This window comes from Nannospalax galili, unplaced genomic scaffold (genome assembly GCF_000622305.1).
Source record: "Nannospalax galili isolate Female #2095 unplaced genomic scaffold, S.galili_v1.0 scaffold410, whole genome shotgun sequence".
Classification (NCBI taxonomy): Eukaryota; Metazoa; Chordata; class Mammalia; order Rodentia; family Spalacidae; genus Nannospalax; species Nannospalax galili.
In genome coordinates this window covers 1,265,534-1,283,619 of record NW_008329143.1, presented here as the reverse complement: position 1 = coordinate 1,283,619, position 18,086 = coordinate 1,265,534, and the positions used below count along the sequence as shown (strand labels likewise).

Genomic DNA, 18,086 nt, shown 5'->3' with positions numbered 1-18,086 from the left:
TAGAGATGCATTTGTCTAGCCTCCTGAGTGCTGGGATTAAAGGTGTGTCACCACATCCAGCCTAGGAGAGATTTTATAGGTGCACATTCTTGTGTTGGATGGCCACTGCAAGTATGTGGGGGTCAGAGGACTTGCAGGAGTCAGTTCTCTTCTTCCACCATGTGGGTCCTGGGGATTGAACTCATCAGGCTTGGTAATAATCACCTTTACCTACTGAACCATCTTATTGGTCCAAATTATAACTTTAATGAGCTAATTTTTTTTTTTTTAAACAGGATCATACTGTGTAGCCCTTGCTGACCTGGAACTCTATGTAGACCAGGCTGGCTGGGAACTCAGAGATCCACCTTCCTCTTGCTAGAATTAAAGGCATTGCACCACCACACCTAGCCAATGAGCTAATTCTTTAAAGAATCTAGCATATGGGGCTGGGGAGATGGCTCGGTGGTTAAGAGCATTGACTGCTCTTGCAGAGGATACAGGTTTGATTCCCAGCACCCACATGGCGGCTGCAAACCGTCCTTATCTCCAGTTCCAGGGGAATCCGATGCCCTCTTCTGACCTCTGTGGCATTGCATGAAATGGGTGCACTCACACACATGCAGGCAATACACCCATACACATAAAATAAAAATAATAAAATATATATATAAATATACATACATATATATCTATATAAAGAATCTAGCATAGTACCTAGAAGATTAAAAACAAGCAGCAATAATGAAAACCCTCCCGTAGTTCCTGGCGCACATTCTAAGGACATAACAACCACTGTCACCTTCTCTTTTCCTTTTTATCTTCATCGTAGATATAAGCAGATTTTAATGAAGTTATTATAAAAAGAATTAAATTTTGAAATCCTATTGTGCTTGGAGTTTTGAATAACATTGTGTATGCCCTTAGACACTTTAGATGATCTGTTTGGGATTATAATAATTGGTTTATTTCGTTCTTTCTGTTGCTATAAATAATCTGAAGGATAATGACTTACCGTTTTTATATTCACTGCAGTGTCCAGGACAGTACTTTGAATTTAATTTGGTTTTTGTTTTTGTTTTTTTGGTCTTTTTGAGACAGGGTCTCCCTGTAGCCCCAGCTGTCCTGGAACTCACTATATAGACCAGGCTGGCCTTGAACTCATGGAGATCCGCCTGCCTCTGCCTCCCAAGTGCTGGGATTAAAGGTGTGCAATAGCATGCCCGGCCTTGAATTTAATTTGTATTCAGAAAAAGCTTGTTGAATTGGCTGTATTTGTGCTAGACTTATATAACATAGTCATTGTTAATTAAAAAATCAATATCTGCTGGGTGTGGTGGCACATGTTTAAAATCCTAGCACTCAGGAGGTAAAAATAGGGTATCTCTGTGAGTTTAAGTTCGGCCTGGGCTATTGAGAGAGTTCCAGGCCAGCCAAGGCTATGTCTCAAAAAAATAAAAATAGGGACTGAAAAGATGACTCAGCAGTTAAGAGCACTGGCTGTTCTTGCAGAGGACTCGGCTTTGATTCCTAGCACCCACATGGTGACTAACAACCTTCTGAAACTCCGGTTCTAGGGGACCTGAAGCCCTCTTCTGTCCTTGGGCATTGCATGACATGGGTGTATACATAAAATAAAATTTTTTTAAAATTAATAAAATAAGCACAATAAAAGGGAGGGATTTACAGTAAGCTATGTTTTGTTTCAAATTTAGGTTTTAGGACTTTTTGTTGTTGTTGTCTATTTGTTTGTTTCCAGTGCTGAAGATTTAGTTCACAGGCCCTACAACTGAACTGCAATACCTTGTCCTTTAAATGCAGTTTTGTTTTTCTTCTTAATGAAATCTATTTAATTAATTGTTCCTGCTAGCAAGACTTCAGCATAGGACAGTTATTGTATGGATGACTGATAGAAAGATTAGGAGACTCAAAGGTCCTAGGAAAGGAAGAGGTCAGGCAGCGTGTTAATTTGCCCATACCGCTGGGCAAGTCTTCAGTCTGTGCGTGTGAGATGGGGCTCTAATTTGTTCTTCCTTCTTTCAGTCAACACATGGTTCCATTGCCATACTGAGCAGAGTCTTAGAAGAAAGTGTTAAGTAGGGCTCTACACTCTGCAGAATGTTGGTGTTGGGTGCTCTGGCTGGCACTTGTGGTGCATCTCACCATGCCCTTCTCCCTAGGTGTATGTCGTGGCAAATGAACCTCTCCCAGTGTTGCTGGATTCCCTGCTTCCGCTCCTTGGGGTGCTTTTTTCTCTCTACTGTTTTACCCAGCAAAGTGTGTCTCACATAAGGTAAACAAACAACTGTATTTGCTTATAAATAGAGTCTTACTTGTTTATAAATACTGATAAATTAGGCCACTTACTATTCCCTTTCAAAGTCAGAAACGTGTTTTGAGAGTCTTTTACTCTGCTTATCCAGAAAAGAAAGAGGACTTTGCAGATTGAAGAGAACAGGGTATAGTTTTCAGAATGCCTTTCCATAGCCTGTCCTGGACATCAGAGATGAAAGCTGTTTCCATGGATAAACATGGCACTGTTTGGTCAGTGAGCAATACTGCAGTTCTATGTCTAGGAAGGAGAAAATAGATGGGTCATCATGACCTGGTGGAGAGTTGGAAAACAAGCTTGAAAAGTTCAGATGTAAATGTAGCATATCATAACCTAATCTAAGATATGGTATTAATGATGCCATGGTGATTATAGAAAGAAGGAGTTTCTCAGTTATCCAGGAAATACCTTTTTGTGTTAGTTTGAAAATGATTCATTTTAGCCAGGTATGGTGGCACATGCCTTTAGTCCCAGCACTTAGGAAACAAAGCAGGTAGACCTCTGTGACATGGAGACCAACCTGGGATGGTCTGCATATTGAGTTCTAGGCTAGCTGGGACTACAGAATGAGACTCTGTCTCAAAAAAAAAGTCTCTCTCTCTCTTTCTTTCTTTTTTTTTTTTTTTTTTTTTTTGAGTTAGGGTCTCTTTTGTCTTTTTTGAGACAGGGTTTCCTTGTAGCCCCAGCTGTCCTGGAACTCACTATGTAGACCAGGCCAGCCTCGAACTCACAAAGATCCACCTGCCTCTGTCTCCCAAGTGCTGGGATTAAAGGCGTTGCGCCACCATGCCTGGCGAAAAAGTCATTTTGTATTAGCACTATTTCAGTAATTTGTGTCATTTCTTTCATATAGTAGGAGTTTATAGCCTTTCTAAAGTCCCATAGAATTCTGACTTGGGGAAGGCTAGGGATGTAGCTCAGTGGTACACATGCCTGGCATGTACAGGCCCTGAATGTGATCCCTAGCACTATGAGAAAAAAAGAAAAAAAGCAAGCAATAAAGCTATGGAATTCTGATTTTTGGTGCTTCCCCAAATATAATTAAATATGTAATAATAGTGCTTCTATATGAAGACTAAGTATGTAGCCAAGGATGACCTTGAACTGATCCTCCTACCTCCACTTCCCAAGTGCTGGGATTACAGGTATGCACCCCCAAGCCCATTTTATACAGTGCTGGGATTCAAACTCAGAGCTTCATGCATGTTAGACAAGCCCTCTACCAGCTGAGCTATATAGCCAGCCCAGCATGTTATTCAGAGCCTACACCTGACCTATTGGCTCTTTAGCACCCCACAGCCATAATTGTGAGAAAGAGTGAAGTGGATGATGGTGGCTCTGAATTAGGCTTCAAAGGACTGTCCATAACTTATTTTCCTTTAAAAAAAAAAAAAATCCCAAGTTTCCCCAGCACTGTTATGTTGTCAGCCAAGATTGACAAGGAGGTCACCCACTGTTGGTCCCACTGAGAGTAGATGGTTTTTGTTTTTTTTGGTCTTTTTGAATCAGGGTCTCCCTGTAGCCCCAGCTGTCCTGGAACTCACTATGTAGACCAGGCTGGCCTTGAACTCACAGAGATCCACCTGCCTCTGCCTCCCAAGTGCTGGGATTAAAGGCGTGCGCTACCACACCCAGCCCTGAGAGTAGATGGTTTTTATCAGTGAAAGCTTCATTCAGTGTGTGATCTAAAGGTAGTCATACACTTGGAATTTAAAAAAAAAAAATCATGTGCTGTTCATGTGGCATATCAGGGCTGTTTCTAGAGCCAAGAATTAGTCAGTCACTGGTGAATTCAGGGTATTTGCTTTCTGAAATTCACGAGATGCATGCTTCCCTCTCCTGGGTTTCCGTAGCAGTGGGTGATGGTGGTGGTTTTTGGAATGCAGCAGAACCTGGCAGTCTTTCTTTTTTTGTGTTAGCTTGTTAGATGCGTGGCATGAGATGACAAGCTCATTCATAACTGCTTTTTCTGCCAGGTCATTTTGCCAAGAGATCTTATTATGGATCCTGGGGAAGCTGGAAAGGAAGAAGGCAATTGCCAGCCTGAAAGGATTTGTGGGATTGGACAAAGCTGTGCCCTCTTTCCATCCTCAGTGTCAGTTTAGAGCTGCCACTCAGGGTGGCATTATGATTACTATCAAAGAGACCATGAGGTGAGTTCACCATCCTCTGTTGTACATTCAGTAGGCTGCTCTGTGACTCAGCCACTAAGAGGCGCTGATGGAAAAGAAACCAGGAAACTCAGACAGCCAAGGCACTTGCTATTTATAATCTCTAAAAGAAACCAGAGCCTTAAATGATCCTCTGGGTTTTATTCCAAGATACCAGCTAATAGAAGGTGCAGTTTACTGGAGCCTCGCAGCTCTGCATTATAGCAAACCCAGTTGATTCACAGGCTTTGCCAGTGAATCAGAGTAAAGGGCAGCACGTGTTCCCCTTAACACCAGAATAAGCCAGTTCTGTTTCCAAATCAAAATGGTATATATGTGAATACTCATGGCCTTATTCTTAAGGAAAATTGTCTGAACTCTATCTTCTTGGTAATTTTGTGGTAGGGGCTTCTGATATGAATAGATCAGAAAGTAATAGATGTTAGCGGTAGGGATAATTTATTTCTTCAACATCTCACAAGTATTATATCTTATTTTTTGTGGTGCTGAAGATTGAACCCAGGGCTACATGTGTGTTAGGTAACTGAGCTACATTCTCAGGCCCACCAAGTATTTATTTTAAATGAGTTCCACTTTCTGGGTGATCTGTAGAGAAAGCTGCTTTCGTAGAAACCTAAGTTCTTGACTACCAACCATGTAGTATTTAACTGGTCCAGTTACCCTATTCACATCCCAGTCAAAGTGTTGCTGTTTGTTGAAATGCCTAAATTTAATTTTATATTCATGGCCAACTTGGTAAATTTTCAAAACACACTCTCAATATGATGTACTTGAGAAAAAAACACATGGTATTCAAACAGAATTATCAGAACAACCTGGAGTTTATTGAGAATTGAGCATTAGCAGGTTTGGGGTTAGAACTAAGCATACAGAGTGAAAGAGTTTAAAATTATTGCCACAATTTATTTTGATTTGTGCGTGTGTGTGTGTGTGTGTGTGTGACTATGTACCACATGTGTGGGGGTACCCTGAGAGACCAGAAGAGTATAGATCCCTTGGAACTGGAGTCACAGGCTGTTGTGAGCCACCCAGTGTGGGTGCTGGGATCTGAATTTAGATCCTCTGGAAGGGCAGCCAGTGCTCTTACCCCTGAACCATCTCTTCAGCCCCTAAAGTGGTTTTTTTTTTTTTTTGGTCTTTTTGAGACAGTGTCTCCCTGTAGCCCCAACTGTCCTGGAACTCACTATGTAGACCAGACTGGCCTTGAACTCACAGAGATCCGCCTGCCTCTGCCTCCCAAGTGCTGGGACTAAAGGTGTACGCCACCACACCCGGCTAAAGTGTTTTTTAAATAAACATGGTGTGGGCTGGAGAGATAGTTCAGTGGTTAAGAGCACTGGCTGCTCTTATAGAGGACCAGGGTTCAGTTCCCAGCACCACATGATGGCTGACAACTCCAGTTCCAGGGGGTCCAACGCCCTCTTCTGATCTCCACAGGCATTGCACGCACAGATTCACTTACATATATCCTGGCAAAACATTCATATACATAAAAAAATTAAAATTAAAAAAAAGGGAACTAGAGAGATGACTCAGTGGTTAAGAGCACTAACTACTCTTGCAGAGAACTTGGGTTTGAATCCCAGCACCCACATGTTGGCTAACAACCATCTGTAACTCGTTTCCAGGGATCCAACGCCCACTTGTGACTGCCACAGGCATTGCGCAACACAGGTGCACTTGCACACATGCAAGCAATGCACTCATACTCATAAAATAAAATGAATAAAAAATAAAATAAAACACCTTGGAACTATTTTGACCTGGGGCCAATTCAGAGGGAGTAGAGAGAATTCTAAAGTGTTTAGTTTACTGTTTGTAGCTTATTGCGATTTTTTTTTCTTTTTTTTGTCTTTTTGAGACAGGGTCTCCCTGTAGCCCCAGCTGCCCTGGAACTCACTATGTAGACCAGGGTGCCCTTGAACTCACAGAGATCTGCCTGCCTCTTCCTTCCAAGTGCTGGGATTAAAGTCATGCGCCACCACGCCTGGCCTTGCTTATTGCAATTTGAACAACTATTCAGTGCCCTTCTTATAGTGCACATATCTATGAAAAGCCAATGTCCCTATTGAGACTGTATTTTATAGTACGAAAATGTAATTAGTAAGCAGCGATTAAATGAATCTCCATCCACTGCCAGAAGCAACCACTCCTTAAAACCTGGGGTGTCTGTTTGGATTTTGAGGTATCCATAATCCCCTTGACATTATGCACAAAAAATTTCATATGAACACCTGTGTCTTTCAAAAAGTAAGGCCCATGGACACTTAAAACAGTCTGTGTTTCTGGCTGGGCGTGGTGGCGCATGCCTTTAATCCCAGCACTTGGGAGGCAGAGGCAGGTGGATCTCTGTGAGTTCAAGGCCAGCCTGGTCTACATAGCGAGTTCCAGGTCAGCTGGGGCTATAGGGAGACCCTGTCTTAAAAAGACCAAAAAAAAACCAAAACAAAAACAGTCTGTGTTTTCAAAAGATTGACAACCAGTTGACTATAGAAGAGTGTGTTTGTGTGTGTGTGTGTGTGTGTGTGTGTCTGTGCACATGTGTGTGTGCATGTGTGTAGTCATTTATGCTACAGGCCCTACTAGTTCCCCAGGGGCAGGGGCAGGCAGCCTATTCTGTGAGATCACTTACCTTTTACCTTGCCATTAGCCCAACTTAAGTTACCAGTAAGAAGTTGGTTTAAAGAAACTGAATGAGCAGCTTTGATTTCATTATCTTTGGAACCAGAACTTTTACTTTTTTGTTGTTTGTTGGTTTTGGTTTTTTGAGACAGAGTCTCACTATGTAGCCAAGCCTAATCTGGAACTCAAGTTTGAGGTTGGCCTCAAACTTGAAGCAATCCTCCTGCTTCAATGTTTCAAGTGTTATGATTGTAGGGATGAGCCTCCACACCCACCATGAAAGCCTCTTCATAAATCTTTTTCTATTTGAGCAAATGACTGTGCAGGCCTGGTAGCTTAGCTTCCAAGAATAAATACTGAGCAAATGATTGTACAGGCCTAGTAGCTTAGCTTCTAAGAATAAATACTGTGCAGTCTTCAGCAAAGAGATATAGGAGAATAAATTGACCAAGGTCTCTCAAATGTTTAACTGTGTAGAAATAATGGTACTTTGGAAAGTTATAAATTATAAGGTTTCAGGTTGTCCAGATGACTCAGCAAGTAGAGGCACCTGAACTCTGGCCCGATGGCCTGAGTTGAATTCCTGGATCCCACAGATGGTTAGAGGAAACCAACTTCTGAGAGGTGTTTTCTGGCCTCCACATGTGACTACATGCCATGGCACACATATTCCCCCCCACACACACAAATACAAATAAATAAATAACATTTAAGAAAATACGAGGTTTCAAGAAAAAGAAAAATCTCTCAGTGACAGTGCCAGGAGCAATCTTCCCCTGTGTTGCAGTGATGAAGATGAGGAGGAGGCCTTGTACCAGAAGATGTCCTCAGAGCAGAGCCAGGTGGAGCATCTTGGAGACTTGCTGTCCCATTGCCAGGAATGTGGTTTGGCGGGAGACTTCTTCATCTTCTGTCTGAAGGTAAAAACCCCACACAGTTCACAGTCAACTTTATTCTGAGGTCATTCTAGGAGGACCTTTGAAGTTCCAAGGCATTCATCATTTTAGCTCCAAAAACTTAGGTTCCAATTTAGGGAAAATGAGCAGAAGATAAAGAGTAATTTGTTTGTTGACAGCCTTTGGGTTAGAAGAAAAAAGAAATTCATGAGTGGTTCTGATAGGATCTCACTGCTTCACAAGGCAGTCTACACTGAAAATTTGGAGACAACAAAGTAGCCCCATTGATCTATGAAAGAGTTAATCGTTGCTCCGTGTTGACAGAGAGAACTCTTTTGAAGTTAATAGCAGGTTTACAGCCACAGAGTAAGCCCTTATCCTTTCTGACTGGTGTGCTGTCAGGTATTTGGAAGGGAGACTTAACCACTCTGCCTCCCTCATTTTACTCTGTAACCACTTGAAACCTTTTCCGAGTTTCTTTCTGAATGTTGGTCGGTTGTTGCTTCCTTTGGCCCTAACCTCTAGGAGTAACTTGTACCCCATAACACTAGCCCTGTCTATTGTCTGCTGCTGGCCTCCAGCTTTGCCTTTTCTACTTTACCCTCCAGTGTAGCCTAGGAGACTGTCTGGAGTTTAAGGTTGGGTAGTGGGTGAGAATGCAAGGCTGACATTTCTAGAACTTTGTTCAAAAAGTCCAAATTAGCCAGGTATGGTGGCACATGCCTGTAATTTAGCACTCTGGGAAGTAGAGACAGGATTTAGAGTTTCATGCCAGCATAGGCAACATAATGAGACTCTTTCTTTCCTTTTTTTTTAAAAAGACAGTTTTCTGAAGCCCTGACAGGCCTCAGACTCACAGAGACCCTCCCAAGTGCTGGGATCAAAGGTGTATGCCACCATACTCAGCATGAATCTCGTTCAAAAAACAGGGTAAATGTGTCTATTGCCAAACCTACACAATAAATAAATAAAATAAATAAATAAATAGGTAAGTAAATAAATAAGTAAATAAATAATAAATATGAGAGGGAGAGAGAAAGAAAGGTAGGTCCGTTGTGGTGTCATGTACCTTTAATCCCAGCACGTGGGAGGCAGAGACAGGCAATCTCTGGGAGTAGTTCCTGATCTATATAGTGAGTTCCAGGTGAGCCAGGGCTACACAGTGAGACTGTCTCAAAAAAGCAAAAACAGCTGGGTGTGGTAGCACACAACTTTGATGCCGGCACTCTCGAGGTAGAGGCAGGTAGATCTCTATGAGATTGAGGCCAGCCTGGTCTACATAGCAAGTTCCAGGTCATCTAGGACTACAAGGAGATCCTGTCTCAAAAAAATAAACAACCCCCCCCAAAACCCCACAAAAATAAATGAATAAAGAAATAAGCACTAAACAGAATAATGATAATAAATAGAAATTAAAAACAACACTAAACCAAAATGTTTTACTTTTAATTAAACTCCAGCTTCCTTTTTTTTTAATTTTTAAAAAAAATTTTTTTATGTATATGTGTGTATTGCCTCATGTAAGTAAGTGCACCTATGTCGTCCAATGCTCGTGGAGGACAGAAGAGGCGCTTGGATCCCCTGGAACTGGAGTTACAGTTGTTAGCTGCCATGTGGGTGCTGGGATTCGAACCTAGGTCTTCTGCAAGAACAGCCAGTGTTCTTAACCAATGAGCCATCTCTCCAGCCCCCTCCAGCTTTCTTTTTGAGACAAGGTCTCATATACCCCAGACTGGCCTCCTTGACCTGGAGTTAAGGACAGTTGTTAGCCACCATTCCTTGTCTGGCTTCCTAGGGCATTGCACACATTGATGCACTTACGTACATAAATGTAGGCAACACACTCATACACATAAAATAAAAATAATTTTTTTAAGATAAGAAAACTGCAGGCTGGGCATGGTGGCGCATGCCTGTAGTCCCAGCACTTGGGAGGCAGAGGCAGGTGGAGCTCTGTGAGTCAAGTCCCAGTTTCAAAAAGACCAAAAAATAAAAGAAAAATGCCCACAGACAGCCCCACAGACCATTCTGATGGAGGAAGTTCATCAGTTGAGATTCCCTCTTCCTAGGTGACTCTAGTTTGTGTCAAATTGACAAAAACTAACCAGCACATCCCTTAACAGACTTCCTATTTTATATTATGTATTTATGCAAAGTAGCATTCTTAGCATTGCCAGTTATAAAATCAAAATGTCCAGCTACTCTGAAAAGCACTGATGGTGCTGTATGTCCTACAGTATCATATATTCAAGATATAATTCTTTCTGTAAAGCTAACCAAGTACATCTATCTCATTAGCAAACAAATTTGTTCATCTTTAATAAGTGATAAAGCATATGAATGCCAAAGAATTGTTTTAAAATAAATTTCTTTGGGGCTGGAGAGATAGCTCAGCATTAAGAGCACTGACTGTTCTTGCAGAAGACCCAGGTTCAGAGCCCAGCTCCTACTACTAAAACTCCAGTTCCAGGGCCGAAACTCCAGTTCCAGGGGATCTGACAGCCTCTTCTGTCCTCTGAGGGCATTGCACGACACGGGTGCACTTACCTGCACACAGGCAATACACGCATACACATAAAATAAAAATAATAAATAAAATATTTTGGAACTGGAGTTACAGACAGTTGTTAGCTGTCATGTGGGTGCTGGGATTCAAACCCAGGTCTTCTGCAAAAGCAGTCAGTGTTCTTAACCACTGAGCCATCTCCAGCCCCCTTTATAATTTATTATCACTATGTGTTTGACTCACACACCTATTTTATATACCTGCATACCTGGGGTTCTTTAAATTTTCTTGGGGATAAGGGGTCTTGGTGGAAATGTTTAGGAAGGCCTGCTTGAAACCGGGGAAAGTCCACCTTGACATGATTGACATTTGGGTTAGATAAGTGTGTTCCTGTGGTATGGTTATCTTGTTCTTTCTGAGATATTTAACAGCATCTGTGACCTCTACTCACTAAATGCCTGTGTTAACCTTCAATTATGACAACCAAAAATGTCCTGCAGACACTGCAGAATGTCCCCTGGGGAGCGGAAATTACCCAGGCACAGTTGAACACCATCACTCTCAGCTGTCAGCTACTGTGGTAAAGCGCTAATTGTTAGGGAATTTACGGTTTTCCCTTTCCAAGGAAATTTACAATGTAGAAAGGTAGTTGAAAGCTTATCAAACCCACAGTAATGAATTGTCCATCAATAGATACTTAGTTCTAAATACCTTAAAGGTAGGGCATCTAATGGTTTCTAAAAGGACTTTAATTATATTATCTGAAGTTTCTATTCAAGGAAGGCTAGTGATAGAAATTGTAAAAATCTTGATAAAGTAAAAGCTTGTCAAATAAGTTCTTTTATGCTTATTTATTGTGTGTGTGTGTGTGTGTGTGTGTGTGTGTGTGTGTGTGTGCATGTGTATGTGTGTAAGCATATAGGTGCCACTATGTGGTGGTCAGAGGACAACTTGCAGGAGTTAGTTCTATCTTTCCACCATGTGGGTTCTGGGGATTGAACTCAGATCATCAGATGTAGCATCAAGCACCTTTACCTGATGAGCTATCTCACACCAGTTCCTCAAACCAATTGTGTGTGTGTGTGCATGTGTGTGTGTGAGAGAGAGAGAGAGAGAGAGAGAGAGAGACAGACAGACAGACAGACAGACAGACAGACAGAAATTTTCTTTTTAAATTTTTACTTATTTTATGTGTATGAATATTTTGCTTGCATGTATTTAAGTGTACCCATGTGTACAATACTGGAAGAGGGTGTAGGTTCCCTAGAACTGGAGTTGAGGACAGTTGTTAACCACCTTGTGGGTGCTGGGAACTGAACCCAGATCCTCTGCAAGAACAGGCAGTGCTCTCACCACTGAGCCATCGCTCCAGCCCCATGTTAGAAGTCTTCAAAGTCCACATCTGCTAGCACGATGTGCATCTTCTACTGCTTCTGTTCTTCAGTACTGGGAATTGAACTCGGGGCCTCATCTACACTAGACAAAGCACTCTACCACTGTGCTATACTCTGAGCTCTTTTTATATTTTTATTTTGAAGCAAGGTTTTACTAAGTTACCCAGGCTTGGGGCTTTGAATTCTCTCTGTGGCCTGGGTGGGCCTCCAAGTTGTAGTCCTCTTCCCTCACCCTTCTGAATAGTTGAGATTATAGGTGTGTGTTACCAGGCTTGGCTTATGTTTTTCATTTAATAGTATCTTTAAAATCTAAGCTGGATATGGTGGCACATGCCTTTAATCCCAGCACTTGGGTGGCAGAGGCAGGTGGATCTCTGTGAGTTCAAGGCCAACCTGGTCTACAGCTGGGACTACAGGGAGATCCTGTCTCAAAAAGATTAAAAAAAAAAAAAACTATGTAGCTAGGTGTAATGGTGCATACCTTTAGTCCTAGTGCCCCTTTAATCCCAGTACTCAAGAGGCAGAGGCAGATATCTGAATTTGAGGCCAGCCTGGTCTCCATGAGTTCTGGGCCAGCCAGGGCCAGCTACATAGTGAGACCCTGTTTCAGAAAACAAGCAAACAACTTCCAACCTATGTATCTAAATACACAGATTTAGTTCCTTTATTTTAACAACTATGATGCAGTAATACATCACTTTCAGTTTTAATATGTGTGGTGAAGCAAGCACAGTGTGTCACTCTCTTCTCATTACTGGCAATCTTCCTTGCCTCCAGGTAGGGGTTGTTAGGAATAGTATTGCAGCAGGCACAGGGTATTTCCTTGCATGTACATTTCAGCTTCCTGGGTATGTGTGCCATGCCCTTAGTGCTGCTGACCTGTCCTTCACTTTTTCTTCCTGTGTTTCCAGGAGTTGACTCACCTGGCTGTGGGAAATGAAGCAGAGTTCAAACCTAAGCCCTCCTCTGACACAAGCCTCCTGGAGTTAGAGCAACACCGAGCTCTGCTCATAGAAAGCCAAGGGCAGAAGCTGCTGGTCCTTCAGGTGCTGGCGGTGCTATGTGAGAGGATGTCTGAGCAGATATTCACAAACGTCACTCAGGTCAGTGCTTCCCATTCTGGATGGAGCCTGGTGATAGTTCGATTTCTTTACATTCTTTTCCCCCAAATGTCCAAAAATGTTGTTCAGAGTACTATTTGATGGTACCTGTCTCAATATTTCTTGGAATTCTGATTAAACGTGAAAGCTATTGGGCTCACACTAGGCTGACGGAATTTATAGGTCCTGGGATTCCATGTGCTTAACAAGCTGTTGAGGTGATTCTCATGCATATAACACTTTGAGAACTGCTTTACATATTTGTTACACTATAGTGATATTCAGCTTTGAGTGCAAATAAAATCACTAGCATTTTTGTTGAAATACTGATACCTGGCTCCCCTTTAATGATTCTGATTTAGCATGTCTACTGCATGAGAGCCTGAAGGTCTTTATTTTTTAAAAGCTCCCCATGTATCAAAAGTTGTGAATGAAGGAGTGGAGAGATGGTTAAGAGCTCTAACTGCTCTTGCAGAGGACCTGGGTTCAGTTCCCAACATCCACATGGTGGCTAACAACCATGTAACTCCAGTTCCAGGGCATCCAATTCTCTGTTCTGGCCTCCTTGGGCATTGCATACATATGATGCATTTATATACAAGCAGGCAAAGCACTTGTATACATTTAAAAAAAATGTTGTGAATGAGGGACTGAAGGGATGGCTCAGTGAATAAGAAGAGTGTGTGCCATGCAAGGATGAGAACCTGAGAGTGGATCCCAGCACCCCTGTAAACAGCTGGGTGTGACCCCACTGGTGCCTGTAACCCCAGCTCTGGGGGGTATGCAGAGACAGGAGGATCACTGGGACTTACTGGCCACCAGTTCAGGCTCAGTGGGAGACTCTGTCTCAAAGGAATAAGGGGGAAAGTGATAGAGCAAGATGCCAACATCCTCTACTGGTCTCCTTGCACACACAGATGTATATACCTGCACACATATGCCACACACATCTCGCCCACATACATATACACATTAACACATACACACACCACAAAGCTGCGAATGATTGGAATTTCTTTTCCTTGTTTTTAGTCTTTTTGAGACAGGATCTCTCTGTAGCCCCAGCTATCCTGGACCAGGCTGGCCTTGAACTCACAGAGGTCCACCTGCTTCTGCCTCTGCTGGGATTAAAGGCATGAGCCACCACACCCAGCTCAAGAATGACTGGAATTTCAAATTAAAATGCTTTCAGGGTAGTATTCCTCTATGAGTCAGTACCTGAGTTTTATTGACTGAGACATTATTTTTACCACCTTTTTAAAATATAGGAGATAGGCAATGCCAGAATCAGTTGTTGGCTGGCGATGGAGAGTCAGCTGTAAGATGGTCTGATTGTCACTCTTAAATCTGATTCTCCAGCTCTCAGTATGGTTGTCATTGTCATCTGCCTTCGGGTGTTGCTAAGCAGCATTTCACTACAATCCTGCTGAGAACACTTGCAGCTGCCTGTCAGCTCTGACTTACGGTGTCTGTTTAATGAGAATTATGCTCCTGATGCTTGTCCTGGTCTTCAGTTCACTGACCCCGTGTTGCTCGGCAGGGTGATTTGTTTCTCTTGTGTTTATATCCGTTTCCTGAAGACTTTTCATCCAGACCTTATGTTTTTGTCTCAGGATGCTTGTTAGAAGGGGAAACGGTCTAAAACTGATACGACTTGAGCTTTTGCACTTACCTCCCTTACTCCTAATTAAGGAACAATGGAGCTAGGCTGGTACAAAATTATTTGACCCATTCAATTATCTTTCCCTAAGATTACAATGTACCAGAACAAAAAGATCCACAAAGAAGCATCAGCTTGCATTTATAATCTCAGTGCTGGTGGTGATGTTGGTATGTTATTTTGAAGCATATATTGAATAAACAAAATAAGTTAGAAGTCATTTTGTTGATAATTGTAGGAATGAAGATTTTTTAGTATAAGAAAAACTTATCAAAGAACTAGCATAGAAATCCTATGCCTTTGAATTTTAATGGGAAATACTAGTATGAACTCTTGATTAATGTTTCTCTTTTTTAAAAATGGACATTTCCTAATGTGGCTCACTGTCAGTGCCAGGATACAATGACAGCCAGCAGCAATCGTATCTTTAGGTCCAGAGTGCAGCCTATAAATACCATTTTCTACTGAAAGTACTCAGAGCCCTTTGGGATAAAGGTTGATTTGAGATCTGAGGTAGAAATCGCACATTATAAGCTTCAAGGCAGCTTGATGTGCCCAAGCACAGGGAAGCTTTCTGAGTTTAATGGGGTCATGTCAGTAGCAGTCAGGAGCCAACTTGAAGGGGCTCTCATCACAACAGACAGGACAATTGCAGCATTAAGAAGACTAATGCCTGTAGTAGATTAAGACGCATCAAAGACAGGAAAAAAGGCTATAAAAAGCCAGACCGGATTCTTGGGAGATTGTTAGGGATCTAGCCTTTATTTTGTAAATTGATAATCAAAGGGAATGAAGAAAGCGTTTGTCTCTCCTTTCCTCTACTAACTAATCAAGTAAGCCATGAAGGAAAAGTTTCCTTTATAGGCAAGTCATAGGGCTGGGAATGTAGTATACAGTTGGTAGAATGTCCTTTGGAAGAATCACAGGGGAAAAAAAGTTAAAAGAGAACTAGAAAGTTACATTTTGCAAACCTCTAATGAAGTAATAGATTTATCTAACAGTCATCAGTGCCTGCCAGGATGTTAGAAGGACTGGGCACTCTGTGAGGACAAAAACAACCCCAAAACCGATTGCCTTCCCCAAAGTATAAGAATGTTCAAATTTGAAAGAATTTTTAATAATTGTTCTGTTTTATTTTTTGTTTTTTGGTTGTTTGGAGACAGTTTCTCACTGTGTAACCTTAGCTGGCCTAGAACTCTAGGTAGACCAGGCTGGCCTCAAACTCACAGAGATCCCCCATCTGCTTCTCAAGCTCCTGTGGACCACCACACCTGGCATTTATTTTGTTTTTGCTTAACTTGTATTAATTATACATGTTAGTGTGGCGTGCTTATTATTGAAAGAATTTTATAGTGGATATCTTGCACCTACTTCCTACATAGATGTTACATTAGAATCTTGTTATGCTTCAGCACAGGCTTATCCATGCTTTCATCCCTCTGTCCGTCTTGTTTTTCATGTCTGTTCAGTGTTATGCAGATGGCAGTGTACACTGCTGCGTATTTCAGCGTGGACTGATCAACCTTACTATAGGTAAGAGGGAATTGTGTGCTTCCTCATACAATGCAGTAGGGAGAATAGAGCCCTTGGGAAGGATTCTGCCCCCCCAACAGAAACTTGAATCTAATCAAGGATATTCAGAGGATAAGGCAGTAAAGTAAGCAGAGCCATGAGGACACCATCAGCCAGATCCAGAATGAGGGACATCTACAGCACACATGACTATTTCTTCATCAAATAAATGGCATTAAAAAAAGGAACCAGATCCAGGTTCAGACAAACTCTGGGGACTGGAGAGATAGCCCAGTCAGTAAGGTGCTTGCCACACCAGCATAAGGGCCTGAGTGTGGATCTTCAACACCCACATAAAAAGCTAGACTATAACCCTGGGTGCATCTGTAACCCCAACCCTGGGATAGGGTATGGCTGAGACTACCTCTGAAGCTCACTGGCCAGCCAGTCTAGCCAATTGGTGAGCTCCAGTTTCAGTGAGAGACCTTGTCTCATAAAGTGAGAGCAATAGAGGAAGACACCTACAGTCACTCTCCATCCTCAACCTGCATACACATGTGGACATACATGTATACAATACATACACACACACTAAACATTTTTAAAATTTATCTATTTTTATTTTATGTGTATGAGTGTTTTGACTACGTCTCTGTAAGTACACCCATGTCATACAATGCCTGCAGAGTCCAGAAGACGGCATTGGGTCCCCTGAAACTGGAGTTACAGATGGTTGTCAGCCACCATGTGGTGCCGGGTTTTCTGCAAAAGCAACCAGTGCTCTTAACTGCTGAGACATCTCTCCAGCCCCACAAAAAATGTTTGAAAACCAACTGTATGAACATTTTTATAATAGTCATGGACCAAGCATTAGAAAATATTGAGGAATTCTTATTGGGTATAATCACATTATGGCCTTTAATCCCAGGACTCAGGAGGCAGAGGCTGGCAGATCTCTGTGAGGTCATGGCCAGCCTAGTCTCCATAGTGAGCTCCAGGCCATATGTCAGTCTCCTCACCCCCACCCCCACCCTCCCCCCAAAATTCCAAAATAAACAGATCTCCTTACCTGTAAGAAATGCATGTAGAAGTATTTATGTATAAATTTATGAATAGTCAATAGAGTATACTGGGATGGCACTCTATCTGTTTGAGTTTAGAGAGAGACTCGACATGCAGGCATCTGTCTACTGACCAGGTCCTGCACCAACTCCCAGGTTCTTTCATTCCATGGTTATGTCTTGAGCTCTATGCCATCTACCCTTCTAGGTACCAAGGACACAGCAATGAACAAAACAGACACATGTCTATGCTACCATGAGGTTGACATTCATATGAGGGGAGAGAGAGAATAAGAAAACAAAGGGTGTCAGATAGTGACAATTTCAGTATGTGGTATGTCAGATGGTGATCGTTTCTGGAGAGGAAAATAAAACAAGGAAGGGGGGTAAGTGACTGATAATGGAGAGCTACACTGAGATTACTCTTAAGCAAAGTTGGAGGAAGTTGGGAACTATTGAGATGCCTAGTGGGAGGGTGTCCCAGAGAGATCATGCATACTCAAAGTGTAGCCAGATCATCAAGGAGCCTATTGTCAATGCAGTGGAAGGAGCAAGATTCCTTGTTCTCTGCCCTTTCGGAAAACTACATCCTTTGCATGCTGCTGTCCTTGGATCACTATAATCAGCAGAGCAGAAATGATTCTTCATGGTGTTTGTTTTTTAAGATATTAATTTTGTGTGTGTGTGTGTGTGTGTGTGTGTGCGACATAAGTAATATACTCATTATAAGCATAACGCAGAAGTGTACAATATAAAAAGTAGGAGTTTCTGGTTAAAGATAAACATATTGAACATGTGCTTACCTGTTCCTCTGGAAACCACAGGGACCAACAGAGCAGGAGGAGAGTGAGAG

General features: G+C 42.1%; 1 protein-coding gene across 3 annotated transcripts in view; it reads left to right on the top strand.

The window, feature by feature from the left end:
* Tango6 (transport and golgi organization 6 homolog) overlaps nucleotides 1-18,086 on the top strand; it is a 188,060-nt gene that overhangs the window by 41,662 nt on the left and 128,312 nt on the right. For all 3 annotated transcript variants that reach the window (XM_008833924.3, XM_029563885.1, XM_029563886.1), the window contains exons 8-11: nucleotides 2,160-2,272; nucleotides 4,288-4,464; nucleotides 7,892-8,024; nucleotides 12,812-13,003. In XM_008833924.3, coding sequence (XP_008832146.1) covers nucleotides 2,160-2,272; nucleotides 4,288-4,464; nucleotides 7,892-8,024; nucleotides 12,812-13,003 — 615 coding nt within the window. The remainder of the gene's footprint in view (nucleotides 1-2,159; nucleotides 2,273-4,287; nucleotides 4,465-7,891; nucleotides 8,025-12,811; nucleotides 13,004-18,086) is intronic.